Source organism: Oenanthe melanoleuca, chromosome 3 (assembly GCF_029582105.1).
Source record: "Oenanthe melanoleuca isolate GR-GAL-2019-014 chromosome 3, OMel1.0, whole genome shotgun sequence".
Taxonomy (NCBI): domain Eukaryota; kingdom Metazoa; phylum Chordata; class Aves; order Passeriformes; family Muscicapidae; genus Oenanthe; species Oenanthe melanoleuca.
Window position 1 is genome coordinate 28,949,046 of NC_079336.1, and position 20,502 is coordinate 28,969,547.

General features: G+C 37.5%; 1 protein-coding gene across 1 annotated transcript in view; it reads left to right on the plus strand.

Moving 5' to 3' along the window:
- The window catches only part of CD109 (CD109 molecule), a 65,570-nt gene that overhangs the window by 33,668 nt on the left and 11,400 nt on the right, over positions 1 to 20,502 (plus strand). The window contains exons 14-29 of the mRNA XM_056488134.1: positions 1,257 to 1,433; positions 2,285 to 2,437; positions 3,153 to 3,227; positions 3,669 to 3,729; positions 4,247 to 4,382; positions 5,152 to 5,269; positions 7,989 to 8,102; positions 8,298 to 8,516; positions 9,195 to 9,339; positions 10,063 to 10,239; positions 13,559 to 13,640; positions 14,858 to 15,086; positions 15,604 to 15,769; positions 16,881 to 17,071; positions 19,475 to 19,630; positions 19,712 to 19,777. Coding sequence (XP_056344109.1) covers positions 1,257 to 1,433; positions 2,285 to 2,437; positions 3,153 to 3,227; positions 3,669 to 3,729; positions 4,247 to 4,382; positions 5,152 to 5,269; positions 7,989 to 8,102; positions 8,298 to 8,516; positions 9,195 to 9,339; positions 10,063 to 10,239; positions 13,559 to 13,640; positions 14,858 to 15,086; positions 15,604 to 15,769; positions 16,881 to 17,071; positions 19,475 to 19,630; positions 19,712 to 19,777 — 2,265 coding nt within the window. The remainder of the gene's footprint in view (positions 1 to 1,256; positions 1,434 to 2,284; positions 2,438 to 3,152; positions 3,228 to 3,668; positions 3,730 to 4,246; positions 4,383 to 5,151; positions 5,270 to 7,988; positions 8,103 to 8,297; positions 8,517 to 9,194; positions 9,340 to 10,062; positions 10,240 to 13,558; positions 13,641 to 14,857; positions 15,087 to 15,603; positions 15,770 to 16,880; positions 17,072 to 19,474; positions 19,631 to 19,711; positions 19,778 to 20,502) is intronic.

The following is a 20,502-nucleotide window of genomic DNA, read 5'->3' on the forward strand; positions in this document are numbered from 1 at the left end:
AGAGAACTCTATTATTCTACCTAGGAGGAATGCCCTGGCACTGCAAGGAAATGTTTCTGCAGAAAGTCCATCTCTGGTGTGGGTACTGGCTTATCCCTGCTTGCAGATGTGAGACAAGGCAGAGCTGTGAGAGCAGTACTGCTTCTGACTGTGCAGAGCATCTGCAATGGGAGAAGGGACAAGGGTGTCCCAGGAGCAGCCCAGACTGTGGCTTTGTCAGCAGTCCTGCAGATGCAGATGGAAGCAGGGCTCTGGTGAAATCTGTGTGCAGATTCAGGACTGTCAGGCTGAGCCTCTGGGTGCAGGGTGAGAAGAGCTGCCTGCTGAGGAAACAGATGGTTGAGTGGACAGAGGAGTGTTGTTAGCAAGGGAGAGTCATGGGAAGCATTTTAAAATAAATGTCTTGGGTAGTGGCTTAATTTCTCTGGTGCTCTGCTGTATCTTGAAGGATCTGAAAGATTAGATATACTATCATAAGTTTCCCATCCTGTCTTGTTCACAGTCTGCTTCTTAGTGACCATGGTAACTGGATTCTTTTTCTTTTACAGATGTTGACAGTAAACTGAATTAGGAAACCCATGTAAAGTTTGGGCATTCATATGTATTTTCTAAAATAGAAACATTCTCTGGAATGTTTAGAATGAATTAGGTCCATACAGCCAAAGGCAGGGAACTGCCCTTCATCTCTCTGTTTTCATTAGTAAGTGTATGATCCAGTAAGAACAAATTTAGAGTGAAAGATTGATGCTGTGGACCTGAAATCCAGGTATTTGGGGTAGCTTCAGACTAGCTCTAATCTGATCTGTTAAAATGAATGCCTGCTTTTAACTGGAGCACAGTTAAAACTAGAACTAGACCCCAGTTCACACTCTCCATGAGGCAAACCAAAGTGTTCTAAGTAGGGGTATTTTGGCGGTTTGCTTTTAAAACTATATGCCTGATCCAAACTGGTACAGATAACCCATATGAGCCAACCCTACTGCTCTTGTATTTTTATGTTCTGATACCATATGTGTGTACTTGTAGTTTTTAACTTGTACATAGTGGTACAGGAATTAAAACACAGAAAAAAATCTATTATTTAAATATTAAATCAGCTACCATGCCCATTTTCACAGAACTGGTCTACCAGTAAAAAAAATAACAAATCACAGCTATGCATCTCTTCTTTAGCAGCTACTTGTCAAACTAATTCCTGAGCTTATGAGATATTGAGGATACCAACAGTTTGAGTGTTTGATTTTTTTCTCTTTCAGGTATTATCTAAGGAACAAATTATGGATTCTGGCACAAAGTCTACTAGGACATTCACTTTAACAGCAGATAATTCCTGGGCTCCTTTGGTATCTATACTTGTATTCTATGTAGATGAGCTTGGAGTGGTTGTAAATGATGCTCTCACTGTCCCCATCCAGCCTGCTTTGGATGACAAGGTAGTTGTATTGAACTTGCATGAGACCATGTTTTTGTTTTTTGTAAACAGCATTTAAGATCATAGGATTGTAAATGTAAAAACTTTCTCATTGAAGATCTAATCTTTCTGCAAGTCATTGGAAAGACTTTTGATAACACCAGTGCAATTAGGGTCCAGTTTTTGCATATTTGAAAGTCTTTTCCACTGGTGCTGTGTTTTCCACATAAACAGATGCACAGCATCTCCTTGTGTTTTTAGTGGTTTGGTCAATTACTGAGCCAAAGGTTACTCTGGCATATACAGGGACAAGGTATCATAAATGCTCTAAGGGTAGAATTGTAAAAGTTTAAAAAGACCTTGTTCTAGCCAGGCAGTGGTCACATTGTGCCCAGTGTTTGTGTTTCATGTGACTATCCATAGTTTAACTCAAAAAAGTTTGAAGAAGAGTGGAAAAATGCCTATTGCATCAGTGAATTGATTTTTCCAGCTTACTTACCAGGGTGAGATTTGGTCCTCTGTGCAGATAAAACACTGTAACTTCACTATAATTTTTTTATATACCTGAGATATATCTCACCTATAGGTGAGACCATTCAAATTCTTTCTCTCCTTATAACCAGACATCTGCAGAGAGCCTGTTTGTCCTGTTGCATGAAAAATGTCTCCATTTATCTCATGATTTATCCAAGTCACCAAAAATCCTAGGATAAAGACTCCCAGAGGTCACCGGCATCCCTCCCAAAGGTTCTAGGAATCCAGGGTCTTAATTATAGCCAAATAATCTAAAAAACCCTCGTTCCTGGGAGTTGTTAACAGCTGTAAATATCACTGTAGAATTTAAATCAATGCTGTGTTTCACTTTTTTTCTAGATTAAAATCTCTTGGAGCAAAGATAAAGCCAAGCCATCTGAGAAAGTCTCCCTTAAAATCAATACAACAGAGCCAGGATCAGTAATTGGACTTTCAGTTGTTGATAAAAGTGCAAAGCTTCTGGGAGAAAGTAGTGACATAACAGAAGAATCTGTAAGTATATGGGAAAAGAAGGTTGTCATTATTGAGTGTATGAAAGATACATGTGTGTGGAAATGTTACAGATTATATGCTGAACAAGTAACGTTCTTTGAGTATGGTTTTTAGCCTGTAATTATGCTTTTATTTTTCCTTTTGCAAGTCAAATGAGTGGCAGAGATTGTAAAGCTTAAAAGGTAATCAGCACAACATTTCCAATTCTAATCAATACTTTGTTATTCTGCATTTGTTAAATTGTTAAGACTTGGCAGTTTCTTCTCTCAGAAAAGACAAAGAAGTCATAAGAAAACCTTTAATGATTTGTGCTTTGTGCTATTTAAAATTATTAATAGAAAATAAAGAATTTTTTTCTTGGGAGGGCAGAATAAATTATTCATATGTTTAAATTACCTTTACTTGCAGAAGCTCTACTGCATCTACAGTTTGAAAGAGCTTACAGTATATATATCTTTCCTAAAGAGCTCAAAGGACATAGCCTAGGTGCCATAAAATATCAATGGGCTGTAGGCTCTATTCCAGGCTTGATCACTCTTCCATTAATCATAAAACCACTGCAACTTAACCTGCTGCATTCTGTCACAGATTTTGACATGAGAGCTAAGCAACCTACAGCTTGTGGTACCAGCTCTATGAATTAGCAACAGTGAAAGTTCTTAAAACTCTTGAGTTGGCATTCAGTCTTTGGATGATTTTGGTTTTTTTTCCTTAGATCCTCCATGAGCTCAATTTATACAGCACTGTGCAGTATTTCCCCCTGGTCAGAGGTTCTTATGGTGTATTTCAGGTACTTTTTTTTCTTCATAATTCTAGGCTGGTTTTTTTTTTTTTACTACTTAATGATTTGCACATCACTTGCTAGACAAAAGTGAACTTCAACTTTTACAACTATAGATGTAATGTAATATTTTCATGGCTTGTGTGAGTTTCAAATTGTGAATTTTGTCCATATGTAATACTCCGAATGCCAGTATATGTTTATACTTCTATAAATACAGGTTGCTTATGCTTGATATAGTCTTCAATTTGAAAAATTTTCAATCATTATGGCAATATTCAGATTCATATCCTCTCAGTTTTTTAGGTTCCTGTGTATTATTTGCTTTAGTTTTATGCTTGCTTTATGACTTTACTTACCTAAAAAGAAAGAGGAGAAAGCAGAGATAGATAAGCACTGTTGATGTCCTGAATGTCCTGTATTGAGATATACTGTATAAATTTTATCCAGAAATGCAGCCTTTGGGTATCAACTGATGCAGTTCTTGAGGAGGATAAGGAACATTTTCTTTGTAAGTAATACAACAAATGTAGCCAAATCTAATTTACTGAGTGGGGAAGGAGGTCCATGGGATAGAGCCCCTATTATGTCTTATTACTGTGCTGCATACAGGCTGCATCCAGCCTTGAAAATAATTACTATTTCAAAGGTTCAAGACATACAAAATTAATATAATCACCATTTCCAAAATTTTCCTTTTTTACTGCAGTGCCATTACCCCTTAAAAGCCTGAGGATGAGTGGAGTTTTTGTTGGCAGCTCCAGTTGATATATATTGCAGTGGTTTGTCATGTGTAGCCAAATTGCACCAGTTTCATCAGCACTCCACAGAAGCCATTTGAGTAGAAATTTGTGTGAAACTTTTTTTATTCTTAAAATAAAAAAGTTCCTAGTGTCCCAGAGTCTTATCATATGTAACAAAGCTATAGATTAGACTCCAAACAATATATTAATTTGACTTTTCTTAATTATATTTGAGTTTTATAAATACAGATATTTGGAGGTAGGACAGTATTCTTTATTTTGTAGATGGTGGAATGATACCTATAGAAGATGGTTTTGGTGAGGATATGCCAGTATCTAAAAATGGACCTCCTGATTTCAACAATCTCTATGTGAGGACGCATTTTCCTGAGACTTGGCTTTGGGTCGACACTGACATGAGGTATAAGTTAGAAGCAAAAGGAAACCAATTTGCACTTGACAGGTTTTGTTTTTGTTTTTTTGTTTGTTTGTTTTTTGTTTTGTTTTGTGTTGTTTTTTTGGTAGCTTTCCATAGCATTCTGTGCCAGTGCTGAAAAACACTGCTTAGAAATGTAGATTTATCTTCTGCTACCACCTAGAGGCCATAAGTGAGCTTGGAGATTGAAAAAATGAGTTGTACTAGAGAGGATTATGCCTGACTGGAGGTCTAAGAGTTTCAATAGAAGCTAGATAAAAGTCCTGGAGACGAAAGAAATAAACTCTTACTTTTACAAATGGGGAGACAGTGGATAAGAAGACCTAGACTTTTACTCTACAGTACATAAGATGGTGATTAGTCCAGAAAGGCAAATCTATTGCTATCTGCACCTAATTTAGTGAATAGATCCAACTGTCAAATGGTGCAATCTGACCTGTGCTGTGAAGCTAAAATCTAGTATTCTTTTACAGCTGAGAATTTCAGGAAGCAACCATCATCTGGGACTGTTTTAAAGGACGTGTAAAAGTGGATTACGTGTAATGTGATCCAGTGTAATTACCTTCAATTCATGTAATTTAAAGTAATTTAAATTTTTAAAATAATTTTGATCCCATCATAATATTTCTAAGTGGCTAGAAAAAGAAAAATGGATAATGAGCAGCTTTTCTTTCCAGGAATTCATGCATTAATTTTTCATGCATTTTAAACGAATGGATGGCTTTGAAAGTCTGCTCTCCCCTTCTGCCATCAGATCTGAGACAGAAACCACGATGGATGCCCTTGTACCTGACACCATCACATCCTGGGTAGCCAGTGCTTTCGTGATCTCTGAGAACGGCGGGCTCGGAGTGACCACGGCTCCGGTGGAGGTACCACTACTGCAGAGCTCTCCTTCAGGGCTGGTGCCACTGCAGGTTGCTGGGCTCTCTGATCTAGCTCTAACAGCAGCATCTCCTTGTACCAGTGAAGAGATTGAGGCCAGAGAGGTTGTGTGTGTTTGAACTGTAAAGAAAACAACATCACTGAACACATACGTGATTCTGTATCTGCCTTTCCTTCCTGCTCCTATGAATATCTAATATCTGCACAGAGATTTGGATGCCTGTTTCTGTTGGAGCAGTTTTTTTGGTTAAAGTGCTTCTAGGAAGTGCCCATTTCAGAATCTTTTTGTGTAGAAAGGGGGAAGGACTATTTGGGCTCTGCCCAGGGGCAGTCCATGAGTTGGTAATGCAGGCAGTGAGGTTTGCACAGACTGGCAGGGAAGAGGTGCCTGGGATGTGAGAGGCATTTGTCTGCTGCTCTGTTAACCTTTATGGCTAATGCTTACCCCAGAAATGTTGATTTAAGACTAAATTTATCTGTCAAAAGCAGTCCTGGAATAAACACAGGTACAACCTGCTCTAGATAAACTTGCAGGGGGCTTGGACTAGCTGTCATCCAGAGGTCCCTCCCAGCACAACCATTCTGTGACCTGGGAAATGTGCTGTTTTGGATGACTTAGCCTGATGAGCTAGCCTTTGGGGTGAGAGTCTTCTTGCTCACAAATTCATGTGTCCTGAGGCTCTTCTCTTGCTTCCAGGTGTTCAAGGAGTTTAGCAATTTAAGCTAAATTTAGCAGCCCTCAGATTATATCTCTAGCCTGAGATCCCCAGGTGCAGTTGTCCTAGGATCACTCTGTATTCAAAGAAACCACTACTTAGAGAGTTGGTTAGCCTGTTTAAAATAGGAATTGATTCTTGAAGTCTCAGTTTGCTAGTATTTTATGTACACAGAATAATCCATCCATTCATTATGTAAAGATCCTAGAGAAACTATGTTCCTATCAGAGACAATTCCACTTCCATACCTAAATTTAGAAAGATTGATGCTGTAGTAGTGGGCTGTAGATTTCCATCTTGGTTCCTGGACTAGTGTAAGCATAGCTTGAAGACAGCCAACTTACCCATTTAAGTTCTCATGCCCTCACATTCTTGGGGAGGGGCAACTTTTGGGATCCAAACTGAGGTCTAGGTCCAGATTTCACAGCTGGATGCCATACCATTCACAGAGCATGTACTTAGAACATCCTGATCTGAGCTCCACTACAGAATTTGGAGCCCAATCTGGATTTTGTGGCTAAGGCTCCTTTGAGACTGGAATCTTGATTCTTGTTTCTTTCACTTGGCTTGGCAGAGATGGGACAGAAAGAGGAATAGTTTTTCTGATTAAAACTGTATGGAAATACACACTTGGCCTCTCATCCTCAAATGTGAGAAGGCTCCAAGTAGAGCAGATGTTGAGATAATAATTTAGCTGTAATCACCCCCATGCACTGTTCAGTACTTCACTTTTGTTGGGACATTTAGGTTGTGCTTAGAGTTCCATATGGCTGAAACATGTTAATCAGTACCATAAAGAGAGGCAAATAAAAGAAAGACATGAAAAATGTAATGGGGGAAATAAATGACATCTGTGTGCTTTATGCCATGTACTGCTTTGCATCATGGTTTTATTTTGACTTCTCCTACACAGAGTGTCAGTAATTTTACTCAGTTGTGTTTTATTGTAATATACTGGCATATTCCTGAGTGTAAAACTTCACTTTAAAAAAAAAAGTAAAACAAAAAAGACAAAGAAAATAGGTACATAGGGAAAATCTTTACTATTAACTAAGCAAAATCATCTTCATCAGGACTTGTCTAATAGTTAATATCTAAAGAAGTTTATGACACTGAGAGCTTAAGCAAACAACTTTTTTTCTTTTTTTAGAGAAAGCATTGGAATATTTACTAGCTAGGAAAAACAAGCTGAGGGATTTTTGTTTCTGAAACTCAAAACACTTGGAAGATGTTTTTAAATGCAAACTGAATTAAAATAATTTTTAGTTGACATTTTGATAATAAAGGGTATAATGACTCAGCCATTCTTATTGTACAGATGTTCATAAACAGTGAAATTTTGAGCCCATTCAGCTTGATGAGACCATTGACTTCTTAGAGCCAGTATTTCTTCCAATACCCTCTGTTCACAAATTAAAGAAACTGCTTGCTCTATTTCTACAGTTTTTATTTTAGTTAATACAATATGTATTTTTAAAAGTATAACTAAAGAATTTATGCTAAGATTAATCATACTAAATTAAAAAAAAAAAAAACAAAGTAAGGTGTTGTTGTGTTACAAAATTCAGGTGAGTCAGTTATTTAGTTACTAGTGTATTGACAAGAAGATAGGTCAACTGTCATCAATCCATTACTTGTGTACTCAAAGCAATTTAATTACCTTAATGAGAGCTCAGGACACATCACAGCTTCCAAACTTGCCAGATGACAGACTCACAGTCCTGATTCAGTTGTCTCTGTTGGGACTGCCCTGTCCCAGCTGTCAGCAGCTCTCATCTGAGCAGTGTCTCCAAAGGTGACAATGACCAGAAGCATCTTTGCCTTCAGTTTCAGCCCTGCAGTGATATATTCTGTCAGCAGTAGAGTGCAACTACTCAATTCTATTATTCAGTTCTGTCATTGAATTTAAAAGGGATTGGAAGACACTCTGTATAGTAATTTTCTTTCTAGTCTCTGACTGTAAGGGTTCATGACTGATTTTGTTTTGCAGCTAGAAGTTTTTCAGCCTTTTTTCATTTTCCTGAACCTTCCATACTCCGTCATCAGAGGAGAGCAGTTCATTTTGGAAGTGAACATCTTTAATTATTTGAAAGAAGAAGCTGAGGTAACAAAATGTCTTTGAATGTCCCTAAATATTGCAAGGTTTTCATCACTGGTGAAGACTATGTTTTTTGTTGTGAGAACTGGCATATTTTCTTTAGTGGGCAGACCTGTTTCTCTGTACAAAAAGCAGGTGGCAGCTTATGAAAGCACCTTTTCAAAATTAACACTTTTATTTTAAATGTTACTGTATTTACAGGTTACTGTGATCCTGGATATGAATGATGCTTTTGAAATTACTCTAACATCCAATGAAATAAATGCTACAGCAAATCAACAATCTATATCTGTACCAAGTGAAGATGGGAAAACTGTTCAATTCCCAATCAAGCCAAAACAGCTGGGAGAGATTCCCATCAAAGTGACAGCAGTATCATCTGCTGCTTCTGATGCTGTTATCCAGAAAGTTTTAGTAAAGGTAAACAGTCTGCAGCTTGGCTTGTTCCTGAAGTAAATTGTTTCTGAAAACAGGCAACATAACATAGCAAAAGGCAAACCAATGTACTTGTCTGCCCCTTCTCTGTATGGTTGGTTTGGGGTCAGGTGGCTTTAAGTAGAAAACACTTCTTATAAAATAATTTTTTAAAAGTCCTTTGAAGTTCTTTAGAACCCTTCCAGGAATGAACACATAGATCTGTTCTACTGCAGATAGTTTGTCCAATGTTTCTTGAAAGCCAGGTGAAGCTATTTGTCTATCACTGAACCCCTGGTGCTTCAGCTAATTTAACAACCTGTGGAGAGTGGACCTAGTGACTGTTTTGGATAAGTGCAATTGATTTTTCCATACATCTGGCTTTCATTCAAAGCCTGTTTTAGATCAACATTTCTGTATTTTGCTACAGGTGGAATTCTAGCCTCCAGATTTTCTGTTAAACCAGACACTGCTAAGGCTTGCCTAGCTTTGTATGTCTATGTCTGATTCATGTTAGGCTCCATTTCAGTGGAAGATAATAGACATTTGTATATCTCATCCTACAATAAAAGCTTAGGATCATAGAATCAGAGAATGGTTGAATTTAGGAGTAGTGTGACCTTCCTGCTCAGGGCAGGATCAACTACAGAAGGATACTCAGAATCTCTGTCTTTATCTTTATAGGCTGAAGGATTGGAACAGACATATTCTGAGACAGTCCTTTTGGATTTGGTTGGGAACAAACGACAAGCAGTGTCTAAAACTTTGGAATTCACTTTTCCTTCTGATGTTGTAAGTGACAGTGAGAGAGTGCAGGTCACTGCTGTTGGTAAGAATTAACTTACTCTGTTTCTGTCACTCTGAAATTAATTCTGGCATTAATTTTCATTAACTGCAATATAAGTTAGGTTGAACCATTGAGTCACAGTAATTTACCATCGTGCATTAGGCTAAACACAGGGAGACCTTATGGATGGGGTGTTTTATTCCTTTAATGTGTTTAATTTATGACAATATGGTGCTTGTAAGGTATTTTTAGAGTTAAGAGAGTTGGATTTTGGTCAGGAAGGTCCTGCAAACGTTGCCAGTATCCTGTTCTAATTATGCTGTCTGCAGAATGATACCTATAACCTGTCTAATTGTTGTTTACTGTGGCACCTAGGTTTTGATAGCTGTAGGTGAAAGAAGAAGTAAATTTTCAAATACATACCACTATTGAAACATTTTCCTGGATTAAATAGATTTTGGTTATGTGGGGGTTTTGTTTGGTTGGTTTTTTTGGTTTTTGTTGGTTTTTTGTTTTGTTTTTTTTTTTAATGGCAACTGTTTGAAATTACTCTGTAGTTGGAAAGGTCTATAGGGAGCTGCATCAGTGGGCATAAAGTTGATCAGTAGATAAAGTATCTTTTCTGCTTACTTAGTGGTGTTTAGTAGAAACATTCTGAATATATCATATTTTCTCCCAGTTTAGATTATACCACCCTTCAAGTGTGAGGTATGCATTTATTTTGCAATAAGCTTTAGTTTATTTTGGTTGAATTTTGTCTTTCAGGTGATTTACTTGGACCTTCTATCAATGGTTTGTCATCATTGATTAAGATGCCTTATGGCTGTGGTGAACAGAACATGATCAATTTTGCTCCAAATGTTTATGTTTTGCAATACTTGATTAAAACCAGGCAGCTGAGAGAGGATATCAGATCAAAAGCAGTATCATTTATGAGAAAAGGTCTGTATGCATAAAAGAAAGATGTTAGATTTTCATTCTTCTTAGTAAACTCTTTGTAGTAAAAAAATTTCTGTGACTCTGCATCTGGTGTTTGAAATATCACTCAGTTTGTGTCATGAGAACTGGAAGAGAAACTAATTTTTTTTCTTTTTTTAAATCTTTATTCTGGGCTAATAGAATTAGACAGCAAATTATTTTGTTTACAAGGACAAATTTTCTCAGAAAAAAAATTACTGGTTTTGTGTAGTTGCATTTTTTCAGATGAGAAATGCGTGTTAGAAGGTAATTCACATGGATTTCCTAGATGGTTATTACTTCTTGTTTGATAAAACCACATGTGAGCAAGCATGTCTGATCTCTGCCTGAGGCACAGAGGTTTAAAATGAGTCAGTGAGCAGAGTGAACTGTATTCACATCTGCAGTGACACCATCCTGACCTGATGTGTCCTTGTAGAGCTCCAGGAGTGGCATTGGGTCTCATGGCTGCCTTTTTTGCCTGCACAAATTTTAGGCTTGGTCACAAGTGAGCTCTGTGCTAGAAATCAAAAGCTGGAAAATGTTAGTTGGAAGTTGTTGTATATTTGAATCAGGAGATACTCCAGAACATCACAAAGTTTGGAGACCACAGTTGCACACTGGCTTTTGGATCAGACAGTGTCTCTCTGGTGTCCCACACTGGCCATGTGTCAGTCCCCATGCTGAGCCTGGTTCTCAGAGAGCAGTGACACCAGAGCTACACCCCTACCAAGGCATCGTGATGACATTCTCAATTTTTGTTTACTCTCTCTAAGTCTTTTTTGTTTGATTTTTTTTAAGTTGTTGACATTTCCCTTGGAAAAGGCACAGCTCAAAATAAATTTTCCTTTCATCAGGATTCCAATTTTTCTGTCAAAGCAGTTTAATGTTTGGTGGTTTTTTTTTTTTTAAACCCTTCCAGTAGATGCTTCAGTTGAAAAGTACAGTGGGGAGGAAGAGATGTGTCATGTAAACAGCTACTCTGAAGTTTGTAAGCAATCTGTCACTCTTTTGAGACTGAGCTTTGGTTCCATTGTTTTCTGAAGTTTTCCAATAGTGGATTTATTTAAGCTATTTCAAAGCAAATGAAAATTAGAGGTTTAAATGTTACTTACATACAGACTGTATTGTGTTCTTAACTTCTTCCTGAAGCTTTGAATTGAGGTATGTGTTTTTAACACTGCAGGTGCCAAAACGGTAAGTATGCTGAAATATTTGTAACCTTAACATAGAAAAGAACCACAATCTAAAAAATATTCTGTTTTTTTTTTTTTTTTTCTTTATTTTAATAATTGTTTTCTGTTGTTGCACTGATTATTTTTTCAAGTGTAATCTTCAAGTTGAAATTTAGCTTAAGATGTAATTTTTATAGGCTCAGTTTTTGAAAGGATTGTTATGAAGTTAATTTAAAACAGACTATTTCACATGTCATAATTCACCAAGTATTTAAAAAAGTAACCTCAGAATCTGAAGCAAATATAATTAATTTCTGACTGAATGCTTTTGAGAAGAAGGGATCATATAGCTAGCAGAGACTGCTATATGGTCTTTCAGCAGGTTTTTTTACTTAGAAAAAAGGCAGAGCCAAAAAAAAGTTGCCTTTTAAGCACATTTCTTAATTGTGGTTATGACAGATCCCATCTTTAAATCACTTTTTCTAAAATGAAAAAAAACCTGGTTGGTCTGAAAGCTTTGTTGTTAGACCTGAAGAGGTAAAGCTTTCGAGCAGAACTTCCAGGCTGAAAGTTGTAGTTTAGTGTTTTTGCACTGCCAGCAGGGTGATGATTATAATACTTACTGCTGTATATTGCCAGTTCTGCAGAGAAGCACAAGACCTTATTTTCTGGCCTTGCAGTCAGATATTTTAAAGAGGAAGCAATCTATTTGTATGTATGCATGTATTTGTGCTCCTCATAGAGCATTATTTGGAGGCTTAAACTTTGACAGTGACTTTCGCTTTTCCTGGGGAGAAATGCCACTCATTCTTCCTTTTTTTTCCTTCCACCTAAAAGTGCTTTACTTAGTACCATTAACTGAGATGACAGATATGTCTGTATCTGAAAGATTCACCAGTTTTAGTGATGTAATTATCCACTGTCATGCTAAGCACATAATAAACCCCCTATATTAAAACAAAAATTTTGACTGCAAATTCTTCTAAAGAAGACCCAAAAGCTAAATTTGTTGCTACTGGAGTTATATGGGAAGTTACCCAGATGTAATGTAATAGATTCACAGCTTTATTTCTCATTCTCTTCTATTACAGACAGACCATGACTAGGAATTCATCTTATACTGGCACTTAGATCGAGGGACCCAGCCATTTGTTCCTCAGTAGTTTTCTATCAGATTTGATTAATGAGTATACTTTCTTAATTATAATAGCTACAATAGTCAGACCGAGGGAAAAGACAAAGTGGAAGGAAAGAAAAGATGTGTTATGAAATGCTGTAAGCAGATGTCATTAATATTCGGGATTCACAAATGACAGGCAAAAGGTAAGGGAAGAAAGGCTTTAGATACCAGAAACTGCAGTGAGTAGCATTTCACAGAGAGCTCTTAATTTCTAACATGAATGAACACTGGTCCTGTACAGAAGTCATCTACAAGTGAGAGTGCTGCTGGTGGTTGTGAGCAGTCCACTGACTGCCTTTGAGGCCCTTTTATTATGGATGTCCTGCAGTCAGGAGATAGCTGCACTTGTTTAGGATTGAAAAAATCTTAGGATAACATTTGAAATGGTTGTTCTTTCAGGTCTTTTAAAATTTTTCATTCATTTCAAACAACCTCTTCCAGCTTACTTTTTCTGATAGCAAGCCTACTGATCTGGCAAAAGCCCCCTGAAGAGAGGGCCTGGTTTTCCAGCAGCATTTGTAGCCTTGCCCTTCCAGTTGGAAAACACTTTATTTTTGTTTGTCCTTCCTTCTGGTGTAAAGATAGAGCACTTCTGTAGGTACACAAGATCCCCAAAATGATGGAGCAGTGAACTATAGCTGCATCTCTGCTCTGCTCTCACTGCTCTGCTCCTGGAACCCCTGAGTGCAGCCACAGGATTTTCTGGTTCTCCTTTTGTAGATGGATCCTTCGTGCTATTGCTGTCCACTTCCTCACCATTTTCTACGTGGTTTTGTGTGTTCCTGCACGAGGAAGGTTTATTTAGGAGGTTTTTTAAGAAATGCTTGAGTTGTGTCCTTCTCAGCCTTAGAAAGTGCCTTGGTTCATATCAGCACTTTTGGATCCAGTTTGTGCTGGAATCTGCATGAGAGGAAAGTGTTCAGTACCTGTCTCTACTTTTCCACTTCAGGCTACCAAAGAGAGCTGCTTTTCCAGAGGGATGATGGCTCTTTTAGTGCCTTTGGAAATGAGGATCCCTCTGGGAGCACATGGTGAGTAGTTCTGCCAGAATCATTGTGGAATTTTAGTATTTTAGATATTTTCCCTGCATCTGAAAAGTTTTTGTGAAGCTGGTAAAAGTTTCCAGCTGTATTAGTCTTCTGCCTGGTTTTCATTAGGTGTTTTGGCCAACTCTAAGGTCTTTCTTTCTGGATAACGTATTGTCAAAGACATTATTAGGGCAAGGCTTTTTAATTTGGGGTGGGGGAAAGAAAGAAATGATGAATTATTTTAGGGAAATAGTTTAGTCTGAAAGTTTTTTCCTTTGGTTTCCTCAAAGGAATGAAGAATAACAACTAAATTAGTTATTCTTGCACTTGGCTGAAACCATTTAGGACTATGTGATCATCACTGCTTCAATCAGATTATCAGTTATCTTTATGCTGGAAGCTGAAGACTGGCTGAGACATTTTGTAGGGGGTGAACAGAGTTCCTGATCGTAAAAATTTGTTCTACTTGCATCTGTCACACTTCCTTTTACTGAGCTGAAAACACAGCTGAAAAAGTCTTTTCAGTGCTGAGTTCCACTCCAGGAAGCTTACAGGGCATAGTTGTGGAAGCCAGATAGATGACAGAGAGAGGTTCCAGTGCTTTGTTCTGCTAAGCTTTGTTCAGTTTAGATGTACTTACATATTTCAGGACATGCTGTTACTGTGCCACTGAATTAGGCTTTCTTCTGGACTCATCTTTCATTGACATCAGCAGGATTTGCCTTTGACTTAGTGTTGATGGATTGTAAGATGAAGATTATTTACCTGTACTTAAATAGTGCAGTGGCAAGTTACATGAACACACATTTGGAAAAAAGGGAGTAGAGGAATAATGTGGGATTAATAATAAAGCAACAAAGGCTGTTTCAAGGATATCATTACAGGAATAGTGGTGGTAATTAACATCACACTCCTAACTGCATTATTACTATGTAAACTGTAACTTCTGCCTAGCAGTAGAAGGCAGGAGAGCAATGTTTGAATAAAGACACACTTGTGCTGGCAGACTCAGAGTCTATACTCTGTATTTATTTTTGAAATGTAGCTGCAGAAGACATGATCCTCAGGAAAAAGTACATCTTCATTTTTTGGTGGATTAAGTTTAGTCTACTTGTGGGGGTGTGTAGGACACCTTATGCTTTACAGTATTCTTACATTATCTGAGATAGAGGAAACTGAAATGCATGGCTAATTTTGACTTGATGAACCTTTTCCTCAAGGCTATCAGCTTTTGTGTTGAGATGTTTCCTTCAAGCTCGCCCGTTCATAGATATTGACGAAGATGTACTCATGGATACAGCTAAATGGATTGTCCGTCACCAGAAATTAAATGGAGAGTTCCAGGAGCCTGGGAAGGTGTTAAGCAGTGATCTTCAAGGAGGCATCAACAATCCAGTTACTCTCACAGCTTACATCATGTCATCCCTCCTAGGGTTCCCAGATAAACAGGTATTGGAATTCATAAATATGATTCATAATTAGGAGAATGCTTCATAAATTTTCATAGCACCTGGCAAATATTTGGTAGTTAATAGAAATAGAGGGATGTTTGAACACAGAATAAATTTAACCTCATTTTGTTAAACTTCCCTTACCTATTCCAAGCAAAATTAAGTTAAGCCCTTCAATTTTATATTTGCCAAATCTAAAGTTTCTGTTCACAAAAATACTGTCATGATTTTATTCCGAGAACTTGCAAATAAATTTACTGGGGGGAACTAGTCTTAAAGATGGTAAGCCATTCCAGTTGATTTAATTGAAATTACTCATTTTCTTAAAGGCAGTTCCAGATCAAAAGGCTTGTCTTTGAGATTCATCTGTGACTCTGAAAGAGATTTTTGTAATTTTTTGGCTGTGGTTTGGGGCTAGTAATTTTTTTGGTTCAGTAAATTTTTTATTTTACATTTTACTATTCCATGATATATTTTATTCACTGTACATTCTTCAATATTATCTTCATTTCCAGCATTCTTATGCCATCAAGACTGCTACAAACTTTCTAGAGGATAAATTAGAAGAAGGCATTTCAGATAATTACACATTGGCACTTGTGGCATATGCATTGTCCTGGGCAAAAAGTACAAGAGCGAAGGAAGCACTGAATGTGCTGAACCAGAGAGCAGAACGCCAAGGTACTGCACAAGTGTCTTACATAGTTAGCTTACACAGATAGATTTTTGTCAAGTTTAAAAATGTATATCATGTATCTACAGCTGTGTGTTCAGAATTCAGATCTGTTCAGAGTATGATATAGAGAATTAGCCTAAGAAGTTCCAAGACAGCTTTAATGAGAAGTGTCCATAAACGAGTGACAATTCACAGCCAGGTTTGGACTTTCAGTCTCAATTACTGTGTTCCTGATAGGAATACTGTGATGCTGTTGAAAGACATGTCAGTTTTCCCATTTTATTATGCACACTCAGATGACCAGCCTGGTTAAAAAGAGAGATAGATAAAATGAAAAATTCCAGTGTAGTTTGGAGAGATCAGGAGGGTACTGGGGAGGAATGAGTATTGGGAAGAAGAGGTGAAGTGATGGACTTTCTGTAAGTCAATACAGAAGTCTCTTGCACTTTCTCTGGGGACCTATCATCTCAGTATGCTTAACCTCTTCCAAGTTCAGAACAGCTGAATTCTTTTGCCTAATTTGGGGGAAGAACAGACCATATGGAGTGTAAGAAATGGAAGTTTTTGGCTCAAAATAGTAACTGTCGTCTTGAAAAATTGAAAGGAATTTGTGGTGCAGCCTAGCAATGGAGCTTTTCAAGTGTCCCTCTGTGTTTACTGAGTCAAGCCTTTTGGACAGTCACTTCTGGGAAGAGAAAAAGTCATTTTTTTTGGGAAGGCTTCACTCAGGAGTGAGTCTATTGAGCAGCTTTGCTGCCTGAGGTGCCTTCTCTGGTCCTGAGAGAAAGGAGCACTGGAACAACAGGGTGGCCTTTTCAGAAGAGCTCCTTTATATGAGTACTTCAGGCTGACAAGTAAAAGACCAATGTAAAGTTCACTGGGATCAGTTGAGTGATTATTTGGATTCTGGCTTTTTTTGTATCTAGATTCAAACATTGCTGAGGAAATACTTAAGTCAGTCCTTTGTGGAACACCTTCAGGAATACCTAAACATTAATACAATGTCATAGATCCTTACTAGAGCCCATTTTATAAGCTTTAATAAAGAAGTTTCCCCTAAGACTTTCCCAGAAATCCAGTCTATGAATCTGAATTTATTCTTGGTTCCTTTTACAGGAGAATTTCGTTTTTGGGTAACACCTGCTTCTGAAATTTCTGACTCCTGGCAGCCACGGTCCATTGATATTGAACTTGCAGCGTATGCTCTGCTCTCTCACTTTCATCAAGACAGATTAGCTGAGGGGATCCCTATTATGAAATGGTTAAGTCATCAAAGAAATCACCTTGGGGGATTTTCATCTACTCAGGTAATGTCTTAAGGGGTTTTGCTATACTTTCTAAACAGGCAGTGCATATTTAAAAATAAAAAAAGTATCATTGTTACATAATAATTACTGAGGGTTTTTTTTTGCTGTAACAGCTTTGGTTATGTACAAGTTTGTATTATTGGCATCTTACAGCCAGTTTTAGTATTTTTGGCAAGTCTAATAAAAAAAGAGAATTAGAGGGAGACCTTCGTTATATAATGTACTAATAACAAATTAAGAAGAAATAGTAGTGTCCATGGAAAAGTAATTAATCATATTTTCAAAATAAGTATGATGAATATCTGTGCTTACTTTCTTTCCAAGGAGAGAAGCTTCTTTTAATTCTTACCATGTGCAGGTCCTCAAACTCCTCAAAGGCTGTTAACTTAGCCTTTAACTAAAGGGAGTAGCTTTTAGAAAAACAGCCTAACCTAATTCCTCTGTTGGCAGTTAGTCTGAACTTAATAATGTACTTTGTCCTTATTCTTGCATAGATTTTTGATGGGCCATGAAATTTGGAAAATCTTCACTATCTCCGGGAGGTTTCCATGTTATTGAAGCCACATCTTGTAAACTGTGTTGGCATCCAAAAAATTAGATAGTACTTTGGATTGCATTGGTTTAAACTAGCTTTTAAATTAACTACAAATGCTGGTCACAGTAAAATGTCACATTTCATCATGCTGCTTGGTACCAAGGTGTACAGGCTGTCCTTCATTATTTTCAGATATTGGTTGGTATTAATCTGAGAGAAATGTGTTCTGAGTAAAATGCAATTTAAGAACCAGCCTGGTTCCCCTGAGGTATTAGTGCTTTCCTAATGTGTTAATTCTTGCTTTTTATTTGGAGAGGTTGATTGAAGCACTAAATAAGTTTAAAAAGCTTTTCTTTATTCTCCAGAAAACTATTTTACTTGAAAGTTTGAAAATCTAGCAACATAGCATTTACCCTTGAGGGTAAAATTAAGAAATTAATTTAATCCTTTTGTTCTTCCATAGTCTAAACTGTTTTGATTTCAAAATTACTCCAATGTCTTGCTAGATACTTTTTTTAATGTGCAAAAATGACTCCATCATTTTCTATTTAACTTCTAAGATTGCTTCAAAAAATAATGTTTGGAGTGTTTCCTTCCATGAGTTTATTACATAAGAAACTTAATATATTGTTGACCAATAAGGAGGAAAGTATTAGTTTGCATGTGTGATGCTATATAAGTTAGGGTGTAGTAATTCACCATAATCTGTATACCTGGTACAGCTTACTGTGAATTTGCTAATCAGCTGATCTTTCTGCATTGTAAGAAGTCAGTGAAACAGGTCATCTCAGGATGTGCCATGGGAAGGAGAGTGATTTTTTTATCAGTTTGAGTGAATAGTCATGCTAGCCCCTTAAGGTATGGCACAGTAACCATGTTGTAGTGAATGAATTCCTGTCATGTTAGAATTTTGTAATTAGAAGTGACCTAATAATAAATAAAGTATCTGCATGCCAAGCCTGAAAGGCCAATTTTTTCACTCTGACTGGTTAAAAATAGGTGCAAAATGTACTGCATGAACAGTAAAAATCACTGAGAAGATTAGAGAAATATATTTGATTACTGTATTTCTTCCCAGAAAATAGTATATGTTAAAATTCTCATTCCCTAAACTGTGCTGGACCAAATGTTCAAACACTGCCTCTTGTGTTCATGACATGGAGAGCTAAGCCTACAATGACACACAAAGATGAAAAAACAGAGTTTTAGATACAGATATGACAGTGTGTTTGTAAGTGTATTTTGCAGTGGGTAAACAATTGCACAAAACCTTTGGATTAAATACAGAGGGTAAACGAGGTCGAAACCCTTTGAAATTGTTGCTGAGTGTCTGATAAAAATTAATTTCAGCCTTTTGTTAAAATTAGTGTTAATAATTTTTCAGACCTATATATTCTGTGTCAACAATCAAGGCACCCTGAAAACTCCTGTGCAGTACTGCGTACTTAATGCATAGTAACTAAATAAATCTAGGAAGTAGCAATGTTGTTATTTTCCTCTGTGTCTTTCTCCATGGTTGGTGTGGTCTGTAATTCTGACTATTTTCCTCTGTGTCTTTCTCCATGGTTGGTGTGGTCTGTTATTCTGAGTGTTGTATTTTCAGCACCTTGCACAAGAGGAAAACTTCTGGGCTGGCTCCCACCTCATTTTCCATTTCCACAGTAGCTAACTTCTTGTCTTGTGTTGCTCTCTCTTCTGGGCTGGGACCTCCATGCCAGGGGAATCCAGAGATATGGAGGTGGCTGCAGGAAGATTCCAGCATAATCAACAAATGTGTCAGTGCAGGGACTATGAGCTCCCCCAGGCATGGTTTATGTGCTGCACTGGCTTCTTCTTTTCAATACTGAAGGGTTTGTTTCTCTCAACAGGACACAGTGGTGGCTCTACAAGCCTTGAGTCTGTTTGCAGCTCTCACTGCAGGAAGCAAAACAGAAATGGATATAACAGTGACAGCCCCTTCTTTGGAAATGCCAGAAATATTTTCAATTGACACTCGAAACCGTTTCCTGCTTCAGGCTAAGGAGGTAAAAAGTGAGGAATACTTTTTGTAAAGTCTGCTGACTGAAAGTACTATGAAAATACTGGTTTACTCATCTTTCTTTCAGATTCCCCCTGCACAACAAATGGCAATTACAGTGTCAGCGGAGGGAATGGGATTTGCTGTCTTTCAGGTAGGCAATGCAGGCAATCAGGTAGGTGTTCTTGCTAAAGGTATGATTTCTGTAAGGAAGGTGCATTATGGAAGCTTTATAAAGCATGTTAATAGGAACAGTCTTCCAAAATGTCTTAAATCAGTAGCAAAGCACTTCACAGACTGAGGAATGCTGTGAGTAAAATATGGATATATTCCTGTCATTGTTTCTGACCAAGGGCCTGGCCTCTTAAGTACAACTGCTGGATGACTGACAGTTTTGGGGCATTTCCCTGAGCCAGAGCTGTATCAAAGCAGCCCTGTCCTGCAGAAATGCAATGTCCATTTGCAAGACAGAGAACTGCAGTGGCACACTAGCAGGCACAGAGTTCAGAGTAAAACATGTATGTGGAGTAGGCAGAAATGCTTCACTGAGAACCTGTGGTAAATCATATTAAGGCACAGATCAGTACAGAATAAGATTGCATTGCCAGTTTTAAGGGTTATTTTCCTTTAATTGAAGTAGAAAGCAACAGAAACTAAAAATAAGAGATTATTACAGCTAGGTTCTCCAGCAATTTTAACAGTGTTCTGAAATAGCATGAAAAACAGAGTCAAGGGATCCTGCAAATTACAAACAGTAATAGACACAGCATCAATCAAAAGTGTGGGCATGGTAGAAAGTGAAAGGAGAAATACCATATTAGAAAACATTGTTGGATCTAACTTGATATGGCCAATAGTGGATCTCACTTCCCTGGTGCC